Source organism: Bactrocera dorsalis, chromosome 1, assembly GCF_023373825.1.
Source record: "Bactrocera dorsalis isolate Fly_Bdor chromosome 1, ASM2337382v1, whole genome shotgun sequence".
Classification (NCBI taxonomy): domain Eukaryota; kingdom Metazoa; phylum Arthropoda; class Insecta; order Diptera; family Tephritidae; genus Bactrocera; species Bactrocera dorsalis.
The window spans coordinates 103,798,617-103,815,035 of record NC_064303.1 but is presented as its reverse complement, the minus strand read 5'-3'; the positions used below and the strand labels follow the sequence as shown (position 1 = coordinate 103,815,035).

General features: G+C 35.7%; 6 protein-coding genes and 1 long non-coding RNA gene across 9 annotated transcripts; 5 read left to right on the top strand and 2 right to left on the bottom strand.

Moving 5' to 3' along the window:
* The first annotated feature begins 224 nt into the window (after positions 1-224).
* On the top strand, positions 225-3,573 carry LOC105231244 (uncharacterized). Its single transcript, XM_011212437.4, has 2 exons — positions 225-1,204; positions 1,279-3,573. Exons 1-2 carry the CDS (start codon positions 1,049-1,051, stop codon positions 3,088-3,090), a joined length of 1,968 nt encoding a protein of 655 aa, XP_011210739.2. The 5' UTR covers positions 225-1,048; the 3' UTR covers positions 3,091-3,573.
* Positions 3,574-3,959: 386 nt separating this feature from the next.
* On the top strand, positions 3,960-7,555 carry LOC105231243 (vam6/Vps39-like protein). Its single transcript, XM_011212436.4, has 9 exons — positions 3,960-4,119; positions 4,193-4,461; positions 4,529-4,732; positions 4,800-5,061; positions 5,124-5,383; positions 5,456-5,836; positions 5,899-6,419; positions 6,493-6,895; positions 6,960-7,555. Exons 1-9 carry the CDS (start codon positions 4,050-4,052, stop codon positions 7,266-7,268), a joined length of 2,679 nt encoding a protein of 892 aa, XP_011210738.2. The 5' UTR covers positions 3,960-4,049; the 3' UTR covers positions 7,269-7,555.
* On the bottom strand, positions 7,469-8,973 carry LOC105231242 (uncharacterized). The gene is made up of 2 exons (XM_011212435.4): positions 8,531-8,973; positions 7,469-8,469 (listed from the first exon to the last, which is right to left on the bottom strand). Exons 1-2 carry the CDS (start codon positions 8,880-8,882, stop codon positions 7,634-7,636), a joined length of 1,188 nt encoding a protein of 395 aa, XP_011210737.2. The 5' UTR covers positions 8,883-8,973; the 3' UTR covers positions 7,469-7,633.
* A 77-nt stretch (positions 8,974-9,050) lies between these two features.
* Positions 9,051-9,775, top strand: LOC105231241 (39S ribosomal protein L27, mitochondrial). Its single transcript, XM_011212434.4, has 3 exons — positions 9,051-9,219; positions 9,281-9,444; positions 9,503-9,775. The coding sequence occupies exons 1-3, from the start codon at positions 9,156-9,158 to the stop codon at positions 9,704-9,706; spliced, it is 432 nt and encodes a 143-aa protein (XP_011210736.1). The 5' UTR covers positions 9,051-9,155; the 3' UTR covers positions 9,707-9,775.
* Positions 9,776-10,160: 385 nt separating this feature from the next.
* LOC105231240 (60S ribosomal protein L27a) lies at positions 10,161-11,411 on the top strand. Its single transcript, XM_011212433.3, has 4 exons — positions 10,161-10,222; positions 10,474-10,791; positions 11,018-11,153; positions 11,336-11,411. The coding sequence occupies exons 1-3, from the start codon at positions 10,220-10,222 to the stop codon at positions 11,144-11,146; spliced, it is 450 nt and encodes a 149-aa protein (XP_011210735.1). The 5' UTR covers positions 10,161-10,219; the 3' UTR covers positions 11,147-11,153; positions 11,336-11,411.
* LOC125776234 (uncharacterized) lies at positions 11,300-11,922 on the bottom strand. The gene is made up of 2 exons (XR_007421518.1): positions 11,793-11,922; positions 11,300-11,608 (listed from the first exon to the last, which is right to left on the bottom strand). It is a non-coding gene; the product is annotated as an uncharacterized LOC125776234 (long non-coding RNA).
* On the top strand, positions 11,902-16,086 carry LOC105231239 (chorion transcription factor Cf2). Of its 3 annotated transcripts, XM_011212432.4 has the most exons (4): positions 11,902-12,137; positions 12,848-14,109; positions 14,396-14,574; positions 15,910-16,086. In XM_011212432.4, exons 2-4 carry the CDS (start codon positions 12,914-12,916, stop codon positions 16,083-16,085), a joined length of 1,551 nt encoding a protein of 516 aa, XP_011210734.1. In that variant the 5' UTR covers positions 11,902-12,137; positions 12,848-12,913; the 3' UTR covers position 16,086. The 3 variants fall into 3 exon arrangements, with proteins under 3 accessions (XP_011210734.1, XP_011210732.1, XP_011210731.1); XM_011212430.4 differs by having other exon boundaries at positions 11,902-14,109; positions 14,396-14,490; XM_011212429.4 differs by having other exon boundaries at positions 11,902-14,109.
* The last annotated feature ends 333 nt before the right edge of the window (positions 16,087-16,419 follow it).

Sequence of the window (16,419 nt, the reverse complement as noted above, 5' to 3'; positions counted from 1 at the left end):
AAAATACATATACAGTATTCATAAAAACGAAAATAATTTTGTTTTTGACTATTATGCAATATAATATTAGTACGAGGAAACTCAAATCCTTTCAATATTTATTGCTACCGTGGCGTATACGCAACGTGAGTTGCACTTTCCTTCCAATTGGAATTGTCAGCACGCCACCGTTCTGCCTAAAGTGATGATATCGTACAGGATAGGGTCTATATATGTATATATACCATACTACAGACTCTCATTAACTTGTATTAATATGGAAATGAAACCGTTTTCATCATAGAATAAACAAACATATATAAATGTAGAAAGTATAGCAAGATTTTTCAATTTTCCAATTAGTGGCTGTATAAACGACATATTTACCTTATGAACACGTTCCGTTTGATTTATTTTAAATACACACATTTCACATCTCATATACTTTTATTTGTATCACAATTATAACACTTTATCACTTTAGGTATTTATACATAATAAAACAAATTTCACAAACTCACAAATTCACAATTTCGGCAAAACTTTGAAACTTCAAAACACAAATACAATAATATGGTTTGTCCGTTAACCACACTATTGCCAGACTGTTAAGGTTTTTTGGTTTGTCCGTTAACCATAGTACTGCCAGACTGTTAAAATAGCTATGTTAACATAAATTGCAAAAAATTTGCTTATTGATTTATTTTAGTATCCACAATTCGCTGCAATTATTGAAAAAACCTTATAGAACTTATTCATTTATTTCTTATACGTTTTATTTAAGAATAAAAAGAAGAAAATAACAAAAAAACTAATGAAAAATAACACTAAAGGGTTAAATACAAAATACACATACATGGCAACAGCTAGTGTTACTGGTACAGCTGGTTAGCTGTCATCGACCTAAAAAGTTTTTGTTGCTTGTTTACCAAAGATTTTTGCACAACCTCCGGTGTATTTGTATTCCAGTATTGTAGTTTTTTGTGTTAAATTTGCAAATGTTGTAGTCCCGGCTGCCAAAGTAATAGCACCAATCAATACTATATTTTAAGTATTTTTGTGTGTAAAAATGTCAAGTTGGAATAATATATGTCGTGTTTGTACCAGTCCTGCCGAATATGAGTTTTTCGGTAAAATACCAGCATATCTACATGCCAGCTCAAATGATTTTTTGCATTGGCAAAAACCAATTAATGTACTGCTTGAGGAAACAACGGGACTTAAGGTATAATGCTGTTATATTAATAATAATTTTAGGTTAATATTTTCTAAAAAAATATATAAACTATTCTAATGCAGTGTGCCGAAAATGATGGTTTACCCAATAAAATATGTGCACTTTGCATTTCTTACTTAAAACATGCAGTATTTTTTCGTGAACAATGTATAACTAATAGTTTGAGCTTGAAAGCTATAGATTTATTACGCCAAAAACGGCAAAAAAGCAAGCAAAATGTGGATAAAGACAATCTGTTGATTACAGCACAAGAGCTGAATTATACAAATGAGCATCAAATAGATACCAATCTGCTAAACAATACTTGTTCGCAAGATCAAGACAAAGTATTTAAGCAGTTGCTGAATAATAGCGTACAAACGAAGGCGCCCAGCCCACAAAATATCGAACAACAATTGCGTTACCTAAATTTATTATTTAACAAGGACCCAAATGCCGGTCTGCATACTTATAAACGCAAAAATGGCGAAAATAAATTAGAAAATGCCGAAGGCGGCGGCGAGTATCCATTTGTCGAAGAAGATTCCGATACGGAAACTTCTAGTGACGAAAACGAGGCAGCCGCTCTGCAACAGAACATATTTTCATACAGCGAAACCAATTTCCAAGAGGACGATATTATAAATTTAGATGAGCTTGGTGATGCTATTACTATCAATATACCAGAAAGCTGTAAGGAACGCAAATGTCGTGCATGTTTCCGACGTTTTATGTTTGAAGATTCGCATAATGAACATATTAGCACATGCATCGAATACAAGTTTCTTACATATATCGAGGAATTGAATAAGCTACTGTACATGCGGCGAAATAAGGTAGTGTCGCCACATGAATTCGTGCGTCGCATGATTTTTGCTTTACGCAAGATATGCGAATGGCTAAAACAAGCTAACTGTGCTGACATTTTATTGCCAGAACTGGCGACAAACGGAAATGGAGCCGAGGAAAAAAGTAAAAAGCCATTGGAGAGAGAATATAAAAACTGTGCGGTTGCTACATGCGAAGAAAAAAGTTCAAATGTTAAACTTTCTGTCAACGAGCAATTGCTTAAACTCTTTGAATTGCCAAAACCGCAAAAAGAACAAACGATGACTGATTTACCAAAAACATCACTTTCGAACACACGCGAAAAAACTACTAAACTAACTGAGTCTACTAACGAAAATGGCGTAGGTAATGCTGAGAAGCCATTACTTAGAGCAACTCCGACGCCTATAACACCAAGCAATAATATTTTGTATAAAATCGAACGTTCACAAAGCAGAGGATCAAGCGCACTACCCAATATTGATCACGATATGAAATCTATAGTTAAGCCCATCGCTGTTATGACTACCGAGAAAAGCATAACAACGCCAACAGCAGCTGCAGATAATAGAACATTTAACAGTGTTGCTAGCAATGCTGGCGGCGTTGACATACCAAGGGATACTGCGGAAAGATTAACATTCCTGCAGAAGTTACGTCGTGCAGCCAATCAAACACCAACTTCTTCAAATTCCAAACCCACTCCAGCTACACCATTGATTAATGTGCGCAAAGATTTGACAAATACAGCGTCAGGTGCAGGCAACGAACAACAGATTGCTTCACCTGCTACTGCTACAGCTACGCCAAAAACCATTCCTATTAGTGCATTACATATGAATCTCAGTTTTAGTGCTCGTTGTAATCCATGTAATATACTTTTTGAAACATTAGCTGCACTTGAGGTACACAATGCAATGTATCACAATCATATGCCACAAAAGCCAACAAGAAGTACAGCGAACACTCAACCCGAGGACCCAGAAAGAGAGGCAGAACGTAGGCGTATTATCGCACTATTCGAAAATGATGATAGTGATGAAGAGTTGGAAAATGGCGGAGTTTAATGTCACACAGTTTACCATATACATATATTTATTTATATTTTTAAAAACTTGACAACTTATTCTTAAGTCATAATTATGGAAACATGCTAACTGTTTAGGTCACGAAATTATTGTTCTTTAACATTAACAAATATCGCTTGCGATATGCTTTATTTGTATGCGTAGCATATTTTTTTTAACTTATTTATAATAATTTCATATAAATCAATACTTTTTGTTCATTTATAAGAGTACATCAACAGTGAAGGTATCTTCATTTGTATAACTTTGTGATTTAAAGTCTGAGGAAGTATTCATCCAGAATTACTTTTTATTATGACGAACAACGATTTTTTCAAATTTTTTTATTTGTGATTATGTTGTAAACTTTTGGTATATGTTGTCACTTTGAATCAATAAAATTATTGTATTGAACCCTAATATTCGCCAGAACATTTTTAAAATATATTGACTCCAAAACCTTGTCTGAGGTTTGCAAAGGCAGATTTGTTTTTATTAATCTTGGGGGGGTTTTCCCGAAAATTCGAAATTTTGCTAATATTGTTATTATATATTGGAAATTAAAGCGGTAGGTGTATTATACTTATATATTTAGCCTAAAAGTATGCACTATAAACAATGATATCCGCTATTTTAGTGAGTACGTTAGTTGCTATTCCGGTACGGTAGTTACTAGAATCATATACTTATGCATCAAGAAATCATAGTCCCAACACTATCAGAGATATACAAATTCTTTTCTTCCTGTATATATATAATGTGTATATATGTATGCATATTTTACAACTATTTATATATTTTAAATTAGCATTACGATGATATTTTTTAATCAATCCTAAAAATATAAACAATAATTGGGCAACAACGGCAACTCTTAAACTTTGCATTTATCTTTAAGACCTAATTGCATTCTGCTTTATCTGAAAATATTATCAAAAACGAAATATAATTCATAAACAATGCATCAAGCTTACAATATACATAAAATTCTAAAACAAGGTGTACAAATTGAATCAGTTGCCGCCTACGGTTAGTTAACAATTAAAAATGGACAAGATCTGCAGCACATAGCTGTTGAATTACTTTCTTTCATCCGTTACAGATAACAATGTCATCCTTGGAACACGTAGTGGTCAACTTATCATGTACTCCGTTGGCGATAATGGTGCTGTGGACATGGTAATGTTTAACAAAAACTTCAGCAAAAAAGCCATTGTACAGATGCAGGTCATACCAGCGGAACGTCTGCTTTTTGTACTAACCGACAATGTAGTACATGTTTGTGATATTAGTCAAGTGGGCAGTAATTTTACGTTTATACATAGTGCCATGGCGACTAAAGGGTGTACACTTTTCGCTTTGGACGTAAAGGTTGGTAGCTGCGTTAATACGCAACAAGCATTGGCACAAAATTCCATTAACATAAAAAACATTTCAGCCTACCAAATTACCAAATGGCGAGATGACAACTGTTATTGGCATATGCTGTGCGATAAAGCGTCAACTACAATTCTTTTATTGGAAACAGGATAAGTTAAATACGTTTAGCTACAGTATCGAACTGAAAGATGTGCCGAAAGCACTTTGCTGGGTAGACGACGCTGTTTGCATTGGGTTCAAGGATGAATACGTCATATACAATGTAAGTATATATTTACCTATAAGCTAGATAAAGTATTCGAATGAGTTTCCAAATAATATTTTCACAGATGCTCGCAAGTAAGCCTGAAAAACATGATTTGATTGTGACTTCGTCATCACACAGTATGGATCCCTGTATTTGCCTTATAAAACATAAAATGCTGGGTGTCTCTAAAGACCAATATCTTGTACCAATTGATCCTAGTGACTATGTTAAAACACCTGACGAAAAGCTAAAGGTACACGGTGCAATGGAGGGAGCAGTTGGTAACACTGAAGTTAAAAACAAACCCAAGTTAATGATGTGGAGTAGTCCTCTACTCGATATAGGTATTTTTACCACTACTGCTGTGCTGTATAAAAATTAACAACTTTGTTTCACGTTTTGTAAGTTTGGGATGAACCGTATGTGATCGGTCGAGTGGCGAGTGGAATAGAAGTGCGCAGTATAGATTCCGGTAGCATTAATAAAGACACGCTGGTCCAAACCATTCCCGAGTTAAATAAAACCAAATTCTTAGTGCGCTCTTGCAAAGGTACAATATTTGCTGCAGCCATTTCCGAATTGTGGTGTATACGTATGGTAGAAGTGCCTACGCAGCGCAAGATTTTGCTACAACAAAAGAAATTTCAATTAGCTATTGGATTGACGGTAATTACTTAAGCTTGTTTATATACATTCAGTTTTATTAATAAGTAAAGAAATATATGTATTTCCATGTAGAATATATCTGAGGAGCCAGATGATATCAAGGCAGCCACAATACGTGAAATACACATGCGTTATGCGCGCGAGCTATTCTGTAACAAGCAATTCAGCGACGCGATGAAGGAATTCGAAAAGGCTGCAGCTGATCCATATGATGTTATACGGTTGTTTCCAAATTTGCTACAAGATCAGGCACACAAGCCGACTGAAGTAGCCGTGCCCGCACCACCTACACCACAATTAGAGGAAAAAGAAATGGAAAATGCTTTGTTAGCTTTGATAGAATTTTTGGCATTAGCGCGTCAAAAAGAAGTGGTTAAGCTGCGTGACACCAAAAGTACATCCAAATCACTATTATCCATCATCGATACAACGTTATTGAAATGCTATTTACAAGTTAGTTTTTCTAAATTAAAGATGCTAATTTTCCTAAATCATGAACATGTATTTTGTTACAGACCAATGATTCTCTAGTTGCACCTTTACTACGCTTGAATCAATGCCATTTGGAAGAGTCGGAAAAAACATTAAAAAAACACGACAAAATATCGGAGTTGATTATATTATATCAAATGAATGGCAAGCACAAGAAAGCTTTAGAACTGTTAAAAGCTCAAGCTTCGGTTGAAGGATCGAGTCTGTACGGTTACGATCGTACAATTAAATATTTACAACAGCTGGGTAGTCCGCAATTGTCACTAATTTTTGAATTTTGCGACTGGGTGTTGACGGAAGCACCCGAAGAAGGCTTGCGTATTTTTACGGATAATTTTATTGAAGTGGAAAATTTGCCACGTGCAAGTGTACTCGATTTCTTACTTAGCCGCCATAAGGCCTTAGTCATACCTTATTTGGAACATGTTATTAATATATGGAAAGACAACAATACCTTATTGCACAACGTATTAGTAAAACAATATCGCGAAAAAGTGCACAATTTGCTCGAAGATGTAAAGAAAGCTGTAGAGACAGAAAAAAGGTTTGTATTACTTTATTTAAACTGTTACATAATTATTTAACGTAAATAAAATATTTCTATATATTCCTGCAAGTGATGCGTTGGAAAATTTGCAGAAATACCGTGAAAAGCTGTGTGAATTTTTGAAGACTTCGCAGAATTATTCACCGGAAGTAGTGCTGAAAGATTTCCCTACAAATGAACTACTTGAAGAGCGTGTATTGATCCTAGGACGCCTTAAAGAACATGAAAAAGTATTGGCGATATATGTGCAAGTGCTCGGTGATGTACCTAAGGCTGCAGAATATTGTGAAGCAAATTATAAGGACGACAAAGACATTTTCGTCACACTCCTAAAGACACTATTAAATCCGGCTCGACAACCTCCGTATGAAGACGTAGAACTACATCCAGATTTTTTACGCCCCAACCAGGACATCATATTGGATTTGCTAAATAAATATGCGGAAAAAATTGATCCTTATGTAATCATACCGGTAAATAATTTGAGTCAATTAACGCAAAAAACACATATAATTACTTTGCATTTATTGTAAACAGTTACTGCCTGATGATATGCCAGCAGAGCCCCTATGGAATTACCTAGAAATTGTATTGCGAGCTGAAATCGCTGAAGAACATGAAAGAGAGGTAATGATTGGCCTACTCAAAGCTGAAATTAAGCGTGTGAGAAAAGAAATACGCGCCGAGGAGAGTAAATACGTTGTGCTAACGGAGTTCACAGTATGTCCACTATGTAAGAAGCGATTCACAAATCCACCCTCTTTCGTGCGTTATCCCAATGGAGAAGTGGTACATTTATCTTGTCACGCTAAATACGCTCAGTCTAGCTCAACATCTAGTAGTTAGATATTTATAGCATTAAATTTTTAATATTAATTGTATATGTATATATACTTTATAAGTTCATTTACATTCACTTTAATACGCTTCCAAGTATGAACAACTTTTGAATATTAGTTAGTTACTCTAAAGCAGTGTTTTAGCAGTACCAGCAAATATTAACACTGCTAATTGATAAAAGAAGTATAACGCCCACCTAATCGCAATCTGGGTGCAAATTTATATATTTTATGGAAAAATTTTATTCTGTTATAATAACAATAAAATGCAAAAGTATAAATAAAATAAAAAAAGTGTGTTGCACTTAAAACTTTACAATAATAAAAATATTTTTTCAAAATGCATGTTACTTAAAATCTTGATTTAATTCTTCACTTCCATTCCTGCGGTAATAATTTCTCATAATCAATGTTTGGAACCTCGAGTCTATCCAATTGACAAGGCAACGGTTGTGGACTCTTATCATGGATTAAGTTTCTTATAAGATAAACGACTTCTAAGCTTAGTAGATCCTCTCCAAAATCAAATACTTTGTTTAATAAAACTTCCAAATGTGTTTCCCACACGCCGCGCAGTTGTTGTCTCATTGCATCGATGGTCGTTGTTGGCACGCATTGAACCATATTCGATAATACTCGAATAGCATATACAATCCGCAGGCGATTAGCTATGCTTCCGAAATCTGGAGTTGTGTACAGATTGCCCAAAATAAAATCCATTAAATGATGTGTTTGTTCAATATTAAATTCGTTCCTAGGATTTACAATATCAGCATGAAATATAATTTTTAAATGATATTCAGCGGCCACGCTATTGCGACATTTTTTTATCATATTATCTTTGATAAAAGTTATATCTTCTTGACGAGCTGCGCGATTTTTGCCCATTACCAAAATTTGTAAACAAACAGCTGCGTCTTCCCTAAATTCATTTGCTATATTTTTTTCACCGGAATCATCTAAATATATATAAAATAGTTTAGGTACTATATTCATTTGTACCACGGTTTGCGCTGCTTTTGGACTGGTAGAAATAGTATTGGCAATTATCCACAGAGATGTCCGTTTTAAGCGCTCATCAGGACTATCCAGACATTGAACTAAATTACGTCCGCCCTGGTGAATAATTTTTTCACAAACCGGTGCCTCACCAAGTGAAAGGTTACAAAGACATTCCAGCGCGCCGACTTGACAACCCGAATCTAGGCCTATTAACAACGCAATTTATAAGAAAATGTTAAATGTACGAAAACATAACAGTTAACCAACCAATAATTTCTTTTACAATAACTTGTAAAGCACCAGGCGCTTCAAAGAACAATTTTATATTATCCATACTCTGAAGAAACGCTTCACTCAGTTTATGCATTTCCTCCGCGGAAGCATGTTTCCGACGTGTAATTCTCGTTATTAGGCCATTGATATCTTGTTCACTAAGTTCGTCTAGTTCTTCCACTTCTTCCTGAACTTCCCCTAGCCCAAACCGTACGGTGTCTATGGTCTTGGCACGCTGCTCTTCCCGATGTTGTTGAGCAACTTGTCTATTCCTATCGCGTATATGCTGTGTAGGTGACCGGGAAGTTGATGGCGAAGTTTTTGGTTCATCAGGATCTACTTCCATTTTTTAAATATTTTTTTAAGCAGAGAAGTTAAATAATTAATTTGCGTGTTACCGTTACTTTTTGTAAAATATCTGTTTTTGCCGCTATCTTTAAACCGGTGCCATATATGCAAAAACAAAACAGTAAAAAGAAATGGAGGCAACCCTATAAAAAGTATAACAGCTGAAAGTGACATTTGATTTTACGCTGTGCTTGTGGTTCTAGGAGATTACTGCTTATGGAATCATTGCTTACTTTTTACTTTGTATATTTATAAATTAAAGTAAAACACAATGTCTTTTACTATAATGCAAAAGTTGTCTCTGCTTAGCTTAAAAGCGGATCAACCCTTAATAAGTAAGTATTTCGTTTACTACAATTAAAAGTGCTTAACAAATTCTCTGCGTTTATATGACAGCAACCATACGTAATGCCAGCAAAAAGACCGGAGGCAGTACTCGTAATAAAAAAGGACACCCTAGGCCAAAACATCGAGGTTGGCGTGTCCAAGATGGACATTGGGTTTCTCAGGGCACTTTGCTCGCAACACAATTAACGACTCGTTTTCATCCAGGGATGAATGTATGCTAAAATTAAAAAAAAACATCAATGTATAGATATATTAACACCTCTTATGCAGGTTGGTTTTGGTAGAAATGGAACGCTCTACGCAATGGAGCACGGTCGAGTATACGTTACATGTGAGCAGTTGGATCCGAATTGGGATCACACTTGGGTGCAGAGAAACTACGCTGGCCGCGAGGGACAAACGATATATAAGAAGTTTTTCAATGTTATTCCAGAACCTCAACACCAACGCTTTCGGTTAATTGATGAAGTTTAAAGATTTTGTTAAATATGTCGTTGTATTAATATCATAATAAAAAAACTATAAAAACAAATTAAGATAAAATGTTATGATTTTATTAATATAAGAGTAGTTGAATTAGAAGCTTATAAAATATTTTTTTTTTCTTTTAATTTTAAGAAGTTTTTTATTAAAAAATTGCATTCCATTTTTAATATAATATCTTTAATATTCTGTTCTATTTGCAGAAAATGTTGGTTCATGTTATATGTATATATTTTTTAATACCAATTAGAAAATTATATTAATAATTACCTAATTGTTAAAAAAAATATTTTTCTTTTTTCAGGGAATCATACTAACCAAATAACCGATTTTTAATAAAATTTGATTATCCATTAGAAATGAACCTAATTAGTTAAAAGAAGTAAAAGCAACCCTGTAAGCGGAAATAATATAGCGCACTTATTGGACTTTGACATAATGACAGCCAACATGGGCAGCCAACTTAACTTATTCCTTTCTTTCGTTCTTTCGTAAAGTTTCAAGATGGTGAGTGGACGTCGCAGTGTGCTTGGCTGTCATAATTAACATATATTTTTGATAAAAAAGATGCATTCAGCAGAGCAAAGTTTCAAAATAAGAATATTTTATATATGCGTGGTGTTAAAAATGAGAACGGAACAAATTTTATGTTAAAGTGTGTATTTAACCTGAAAATGAAATTGTGACAGCCGATGTATTTTACAAACCAAACACGTGTGCCCTGAAAATAAATAGTTATTAAAACTGTATATTTGTAGTCGAACATCAAAAGGAAGAAGACCAGAAAGCTGCGTGGTCATGTGAGCCATGGTCATGGTCGTATTGGCAAGCACCGTAAGCATCCTGGTGGTCGCGGTAATGCTGGTGGTATGCACCACCACCGTATCAACTTCGACAAATACCATCCTGGCTATTTCGGCAAAGTTGGTATGAGAAACTTCCACTTGCGTCGCCAACACAAATTCTGCCCAACAATCAATTTGGACAAATTGTGGTCTCTGGTCGGTGCTGATAAATTAGAGGAATTGCAAAAGGAGAAGAGCAACAAAGCCCCAGTCGTTGATTTGGTGCAATTCGTAAGTTTTTTATTTACTATTAAAGTAAATTGCAGTTTGATTTCTGTTTAAAATGAAGATACATTCTAAGGCGTCGGGCGGACTGAATGCGACCGTACAATTGCTCTCCCCATGTAGCGAAAGCCTTTCAGATTAAACAGAAATTTACTCGTTAAAAATACATTATACTACCTTAGAATATGATATTTCTATACAATTTACTAAATTATTTTACTTTCTCTTTAAGGGTTACTACAAACTATTGGGTCGTGGACATTTGCCCAAGCAGCCCATTATTGTTAAGGCCAAATATTTCTCAAAGAAAGCTGAAGACAAAATCAAGAATGCTGGTGGTGTCTGCTTATTGAGAGCTTAATTTTAAGGTAAACATTGAAAATTGTTTGATTAGTTTCTGAAACACAATGACGATTTAGCAAATGCGTCAGACTTTTGCTGAATGATTTTTGTCTACCATAACTGAACTGAGTTTTTTTGAAATAAAATTTTTTTTCAGTAAATAAACTTGGACTTTTTGTAATGGTTTTTTTCTTTTATATATTTTTAGGTCCTTTCCAATTTACGTGTGACCATCAAACATGTACGGGTTTTATAAATAATAAAAAAATTATAAAAATAGAAAATTTGTGTTTTTATTGCACCATTTACTTAGTTTAATATGCTATTATGTACATTCATAATTTATATAAATAAGCAATAGTTTTTTTTTGCTTTTCAACATCTCCAAAGACGCTGTCTGCTTAGTCTACCTTGTAAAAAACCTTAAGGAATTGGGCTGTCCTAGGGGTGTCCTGTTTTTGATTTGATTTAAAATCACTTTCTGTAAGTAAAGGATGATCCATGTGAAATTTAAAATCTTAAGTTATTGAAGAAGTCAATTAAATTTATCACCTTGTTAAACGGTGTTATAAATTAACGTTATTGTGTATGTTTTTGACAAATTTTACTTTTAACTATCATATTTAGAAAATGTATGCACATAAAATGCATCCTAAAATATTTACCATACATATTTAAGTTATGTTCCATTCTATGTGGACTCCATTTGACGTGCTACTTTTGAACATAAGTTTCGTATTTCTACTCTGGCAATGCTAAGTTTTTGGCAGAACAAAAAGGAACCCAAAAAGTTTTCATCAGTTCACCGAGATTTTCACTTTCTGGTGTATTTAATTTCTGTTGACCATTTGCGCTTTATAGTTACTCAAGGGCAAAATCCAAATCAAAACCTTCAAAATATTGTCAGTGATTACCAAAAAAGGATGAAAATCGACTCTTTTGACGAGTAGGCGCAAAAAATAGCTGGAAGTGTGTGGAAGTACCGAATCAACGACGGAATCCGTCTGTATGTAAGTGTTGTGCAGCAGTTGCAAAGAGCAGTGTAGAACGGAGCGCTAGTGGAAAGAGGTAGTAAATTTATCCGCTGTGTTTGTGGGGGGCAAACGGTGGATGAGTATACAGCAGCAGCGACACCAACAGCAGTCGTCGCAATAAAAGAAGCAGCAAGAAAAGCGCGGAGCAGTGACAAAATTGCGTCCGAAAAATGCGAAAGTAAAGAAAAAGTGAAATTCCGAAATTGGAATTAGTAGCGACGACAGACAACGACAAACGAAAAAAGATCGTGGAAGGATGATAGCATGAACAAGGGAGAAAAAGTGATATAGAGTAGGAGTCAAAGACAAAATTGCAGAAAATGCAAAAAAAATCATTGTGAAATGAACAACGAATGGAATACCATTGTTGAAGCTACAAATCGTCTACGCTAATTAACACTTTGCTTTTTCATTAAATGCAAATCTTTGCCGCGCGGCAATTGCATGCTACTGCTGTAGGTAAAAGGGGAGAAAAATACATACATACATAGGTGCTGTCATATATTGTTGCGCGCTTGCTTACCACATTCGCCCTTGCCTCGCCTACGTCACAACCAAGTGAACGAACAACACCACTAATTGTGCTTTCGCGCTTTAACGCATTATTTCTGTAGAATTTTCATCGCATTTGTTGAAACGTTGCTTTGTTTGATGAAATTATGTTGAAATCGTCCTCTAATGCACAGGAACTGCGGCTGTCCCGACCAGAGAGCACAGTACCACAATCAACAATTACATCGGCAGCCGGTACCATGGACACATTGAAAACATCATTCCTTCCAAATTTGGCAATGGACGGCGGAGTTATTACATCGGCTAGTTTTTGCCCGATGTGTGGGCAACAATTTGAAAGACCTCAACATGCCCAGGAGCATATGCAACTATGCCATGGCATATCGGCTGGCATGATTGGCGGCGGCGGTGTCGTAGGTGGTGGCGGTGCAAGTGTAGGTGGTCTGTTATTGAGTGGTGTTCCACAACCAAATGCACCTGTCACTGACCCTATGAAAATCGAGTATCCCTGCATGAGTTGTGAAGAGAAATTTGGTTCTGCGCAAGAACTGGACGAACACCATCGTATAATACATCAATCAACGGCGTTCTTAGCGCGTTGTATGGCCTGTGGGATTTACGGCATTTCATCGGTTACGCTGCACGAAGGTGATGAGTTTAAGTGTATGCACTGTGGCTCTGTTAGCACCGCATCAAATATGACTGCGCCTCAGCAACCACCCTATATGGATCAACCTGAACCTCCGCAAACGCCGGAGGAAATGCCTTCAATACCGCCTGAGGAAATGAATACTATACCACCGGAAGAATTGAATTCTAGACAGAACCAACAGCAGCAGCAAAGACAACAACAGGTGCAGCAGCAACAGCATCAACAACAGGTGCAACAACATCAGCAGCAGCAACAGCAACAACAACACCAACAGCGACAACAACAACCAGATTTGCTTGAAAGCCAGCGGCAGCCACAACCTGATTTGCTCGATCAGCAGCAACAACAGGTGCAACAGCAGCAACAACAGCAACAGCAACCGACCCCGCCACTGGCAAATCAACAGCAAGCAACTCAATTGAAAGTACCGCCCTTAACCGTAAAACTAAATAAAAATAGCAATGGCAACACCGAAGGCCATCCACATGTGATAATCAAGGAAGAACCACTTGGCATTAGCGATGGCAATGGTGATATAGAGCAGGCCTCAGTGCCGGTGTATACAATCCAGCAACCGGCTGGAGCTACCAGCGTTGTAGTTAGCACAGCAACTGCTACCGGCGCCGCAAATGCGACAGGCACAACACCAGCAGCAGGCAGTACCACAGCAGCCACACCTGCAGCAGGAAACAAAGTGCGTCATAAATGTCCAGAATGTCCGAAAACCTTCAAAACGCCCGGCACATTGGCAATGCACCGCAAGATACACACAGGCGAAGCAGAGTAATCATTGCACATTCATATTATATGTTAATTTTTATAATATTTTTATTCTTGTTTATGTAGAAACGCTTTGAACGAAATTTCTTATAATTGAAATCGTGAAATTGATTGGTATTTTTTAAAATGCAAAAAAAAATTTCGAGCATTGCGTATTCTGTATGTCTTAAATGTTTAATTATTAATCTAAATGTTTGTTTCGACAATTGTGATATTTATTAACTAATTTTTATTCTGTTTTCTATCTGTTAACCAAAACCAAAAAAAATCGTCGTTTGCGCCCACGCAGCGTCACGCCCAAAGAACGTCCCTACACGTGCTCCTACTGCGGCAAGTCATTCACCCAATCGAACACCCTCAAACAGCACACGCGCATTCATACAGGTGAGAAACCCTTTAGATGTGGATATTGTGGCAGGCAATTCACTGTAAAGGACTACCTGAACAAACATTTAACAACTCACACGGGTGAGAGAATATAGTATATTTTGCAAAAATCAATCAACCAATCAGTCAGTCAATCAATCAGCTCAACTCAGTTCAATTCAATCAATCAATCAGTCAAATCCACTCAAACCACAAAACCAATTAAAAATCAAACCACAAATTCAAAACCAAAAAACAATTCAAACTATTCTCAGCTCAGCTAAATGCAGTGTATTTTTTAAGTACGTTAATCTAAAGAAAAACAAAACAAAAATATCTAGTAATTCAAATTCCATATCTAAATATTTATTTTGAATGTGATTTATTTTCATTTAAACTAGAAAGCTATTGCAAATTATTATTGCGCGCACGTTCATGACAAACAATAAAATTCCATCTCATTGTTTGCTCATTTCTATTGCAAAAATAAAAAAATAAAAGCTAAAAACTAAATAAACTGATGTGATGGCCAATAGAAGCGTAAAAAAAGTTTATTAAAAATAAAAAAAAAGGATTTCGAAAGTAAATAGTATACTAAAATTTGTTATGAATTTTGTATATTTGCCGGCATATGACACTTTCAAAGTCACAGAAATTATGATGATTTCCAAACATATTCTTGATACAATTGACACATTTGTTCAGCTTGCTTTAACCAAAACAATTACCTATGTTTATATTTATACTTTATTAATGCGCAATTACCTTAGTGTCAGAACAGTGAAATATTTATGAAACATAGCGTTTTAATATGTAATAAAAAAAGTTAAAAAGTAAGACTATAAGCATTCTATTCCGCAATTTTCATAGATTAAAATATTACTTATTAAACGCACCTTTGCAATAGAAGTTTGTAGTGTCTAAAACAATAATAATAATACCTTCAATTGGCCATCATAGCAGCGCCGCTGTGATCACATTCAGGCAGCCGCATCTGTGATCATTTCTAAGCACTCGCTTATTAAACATAAGTATAAATAGTTATTTGTCCGCCTATTGCCACTAAGCCACCACCCACATCACAACAATTTCGCATTTTCCTCCATCTCATCAAACGTATTGTATTGTATTTATTGTATGATTACAAAAACAAAAAATCATGTTGAATTTTTTTTATAAAAAATTTCTGCTAATGCCATAGCCTAAAATGCTGATTTGTTGAACTGTTTGTAATTTTGTTATTAATTATTAGTTGTTATAGTTTGTTACATTTGTTAGTTCAACAAATCATTGGTCATGGCCACGCAGCTGACTGCATATACATATTATACTAATCATCTATAAATATGGCTCATGTTTACATTTTTCCTTTTTCTATCTGTATCTATTTTGCTTACATCGGCTGCAAAAATGCAAATGAATATGAATTTGATGCAGGTGAGAAACCGTTTAATTGTATCTACTGTGAGAAACGTTTCAGTGTCAAGGATTACCTCACCAAGCATATACGCACACATACTGGTGAAAAGCCATACACCTGCCCCTATTGCGACAAGCGTTTTACACAGCGCAGCGCGCTAACGGTACACACAACCAAGTTACATCCACTCTAGGGAAGACCGATTGGCAAGGGTAGCCGTGGCCGTTTGTTAACATAGTCTTCGCTAAGTGATAAGATGGTGCCGGCGGCTAGTGCCGGTGCGGCCGAGACGTTGGCATGTGCGAAGACAACAACTGTGACAGCAGCAACAGCAACAACAACAGCAACTAATACAAATCATACAACTGCAACAATCAATTTATCAATTAATCAGCTACAACAACAAGAACCACCACAATTACAGCAACAACAACAACAACAATCAGAGGACGTGACAACAAACAAAGAACTCGACTTTGTACTGCATTCGATCGGCTTGTAGCATTAAACATGTTCCAGCCATTGCA

Excerpts from the sequence above, each read along its gene's own strand:
- LOC105231244 (XM_011212437.4), top strand. The coding sequence starts at position 1,049 with ATGTCAAGTTGGAATAATATATGTCGTGTTTGTACCAGTCCTGCCGAA. Across the intron at positions 1,205-1,278 it reads AGGAAACAACGGGACTTAAG|TGTGCCGAAAATGATGGTTT; the intron begins GTATAATGCTGT and ends ATTCTAATGCAG.
- LOC105231243 (XM_011212436.4), top strand. The coding sequence starts at position 4,050 with ATGCATCAAGCTTACAATATACATAAAATTCTAAAACAAGGTGTACAA. Across the intron at positions 4,120-4,192 it reads TGAATCAGTTGCCGCCTACG|ATAACAATGTCATCCTTGGA; the intron begins GTTAGTTAACAA and ends CATCCGTTACAG. Across the intron at positions 5,837-5,898 it reads TATTGAAATGCTATTTACAA|ACCAATGATTCTCTAGTTGC; the intron begins GTTAGTTTTTCT and ends ATTTTGTTACAG.
- LOC105231242 (XM_011212435.4), bottom strand. The coding sequence starts at position 8,882 with ATGGAAGTAGATCCTGATGAACCAAAAACTTCGCCATCAACTTCCCGG. Across the intron at positions 8,470-8,530 it reads TATTGTAAAAGAAATTATTG|GCCTAGATTCGGGTTGTCAA; the intron begins GTTGGTTAACTG and ends CGTTGTTAATAG.
- LOC105231241 (XM_011212434.4), top strand. The coding sequence starts at position 9,156 with ATGTCTTTTACTATAATGCAAAAGTTGTCTCTGCTTAGCTTAAAAGCG. Across the intron at positions 9,220-9,280 it reads AGCGGATCAACCCTTAATAA|CAACCATACGTAATGCCAGC; the intron begins GTAAGTATTTCG and ends TTTATATGACAG. Across the intron at positions 9,445-9,502 it reads GTTTTCATCCAGGGATGAAT|GTTGGTTTTGGTAGAAATGG; the intron begins GTATGCTAAAAT and ends CCTCTTATGCAG.
- LOC105231240 (XM_011212433.3), top strand. Across the intron at positions 10,792-11,017 it reads TCGTTGATTTGGTGCAATTC|GGTTACTACAAACTATTGGG; the intron begins GTAAGTTTTTTA and ends TTTCTCTTTAAG.
- LOC105231239 (XM_011212429.4), top strand. The coding sequence starts at position 12,821 with ATGTTGAAATCGTCCTCTAATGCACAGGAACTGCGGCTGTCCCGACCA. Across the intron at positions 14,110-14,395 it reads ATACACACAGGCGAAGCAGA|CGTCACGCCCAAAGAACGTC; the intron begins GTAATCATTGCA and ends GCGCCCACGCAG. Across the intron at positions 14,575-15,909 it reads ACATTTAACAACTCACACGG|GTGAGAAACCGTTTAATTGT; the intron begins GTGAGAGAATAT and ends AATTTGATGCAG.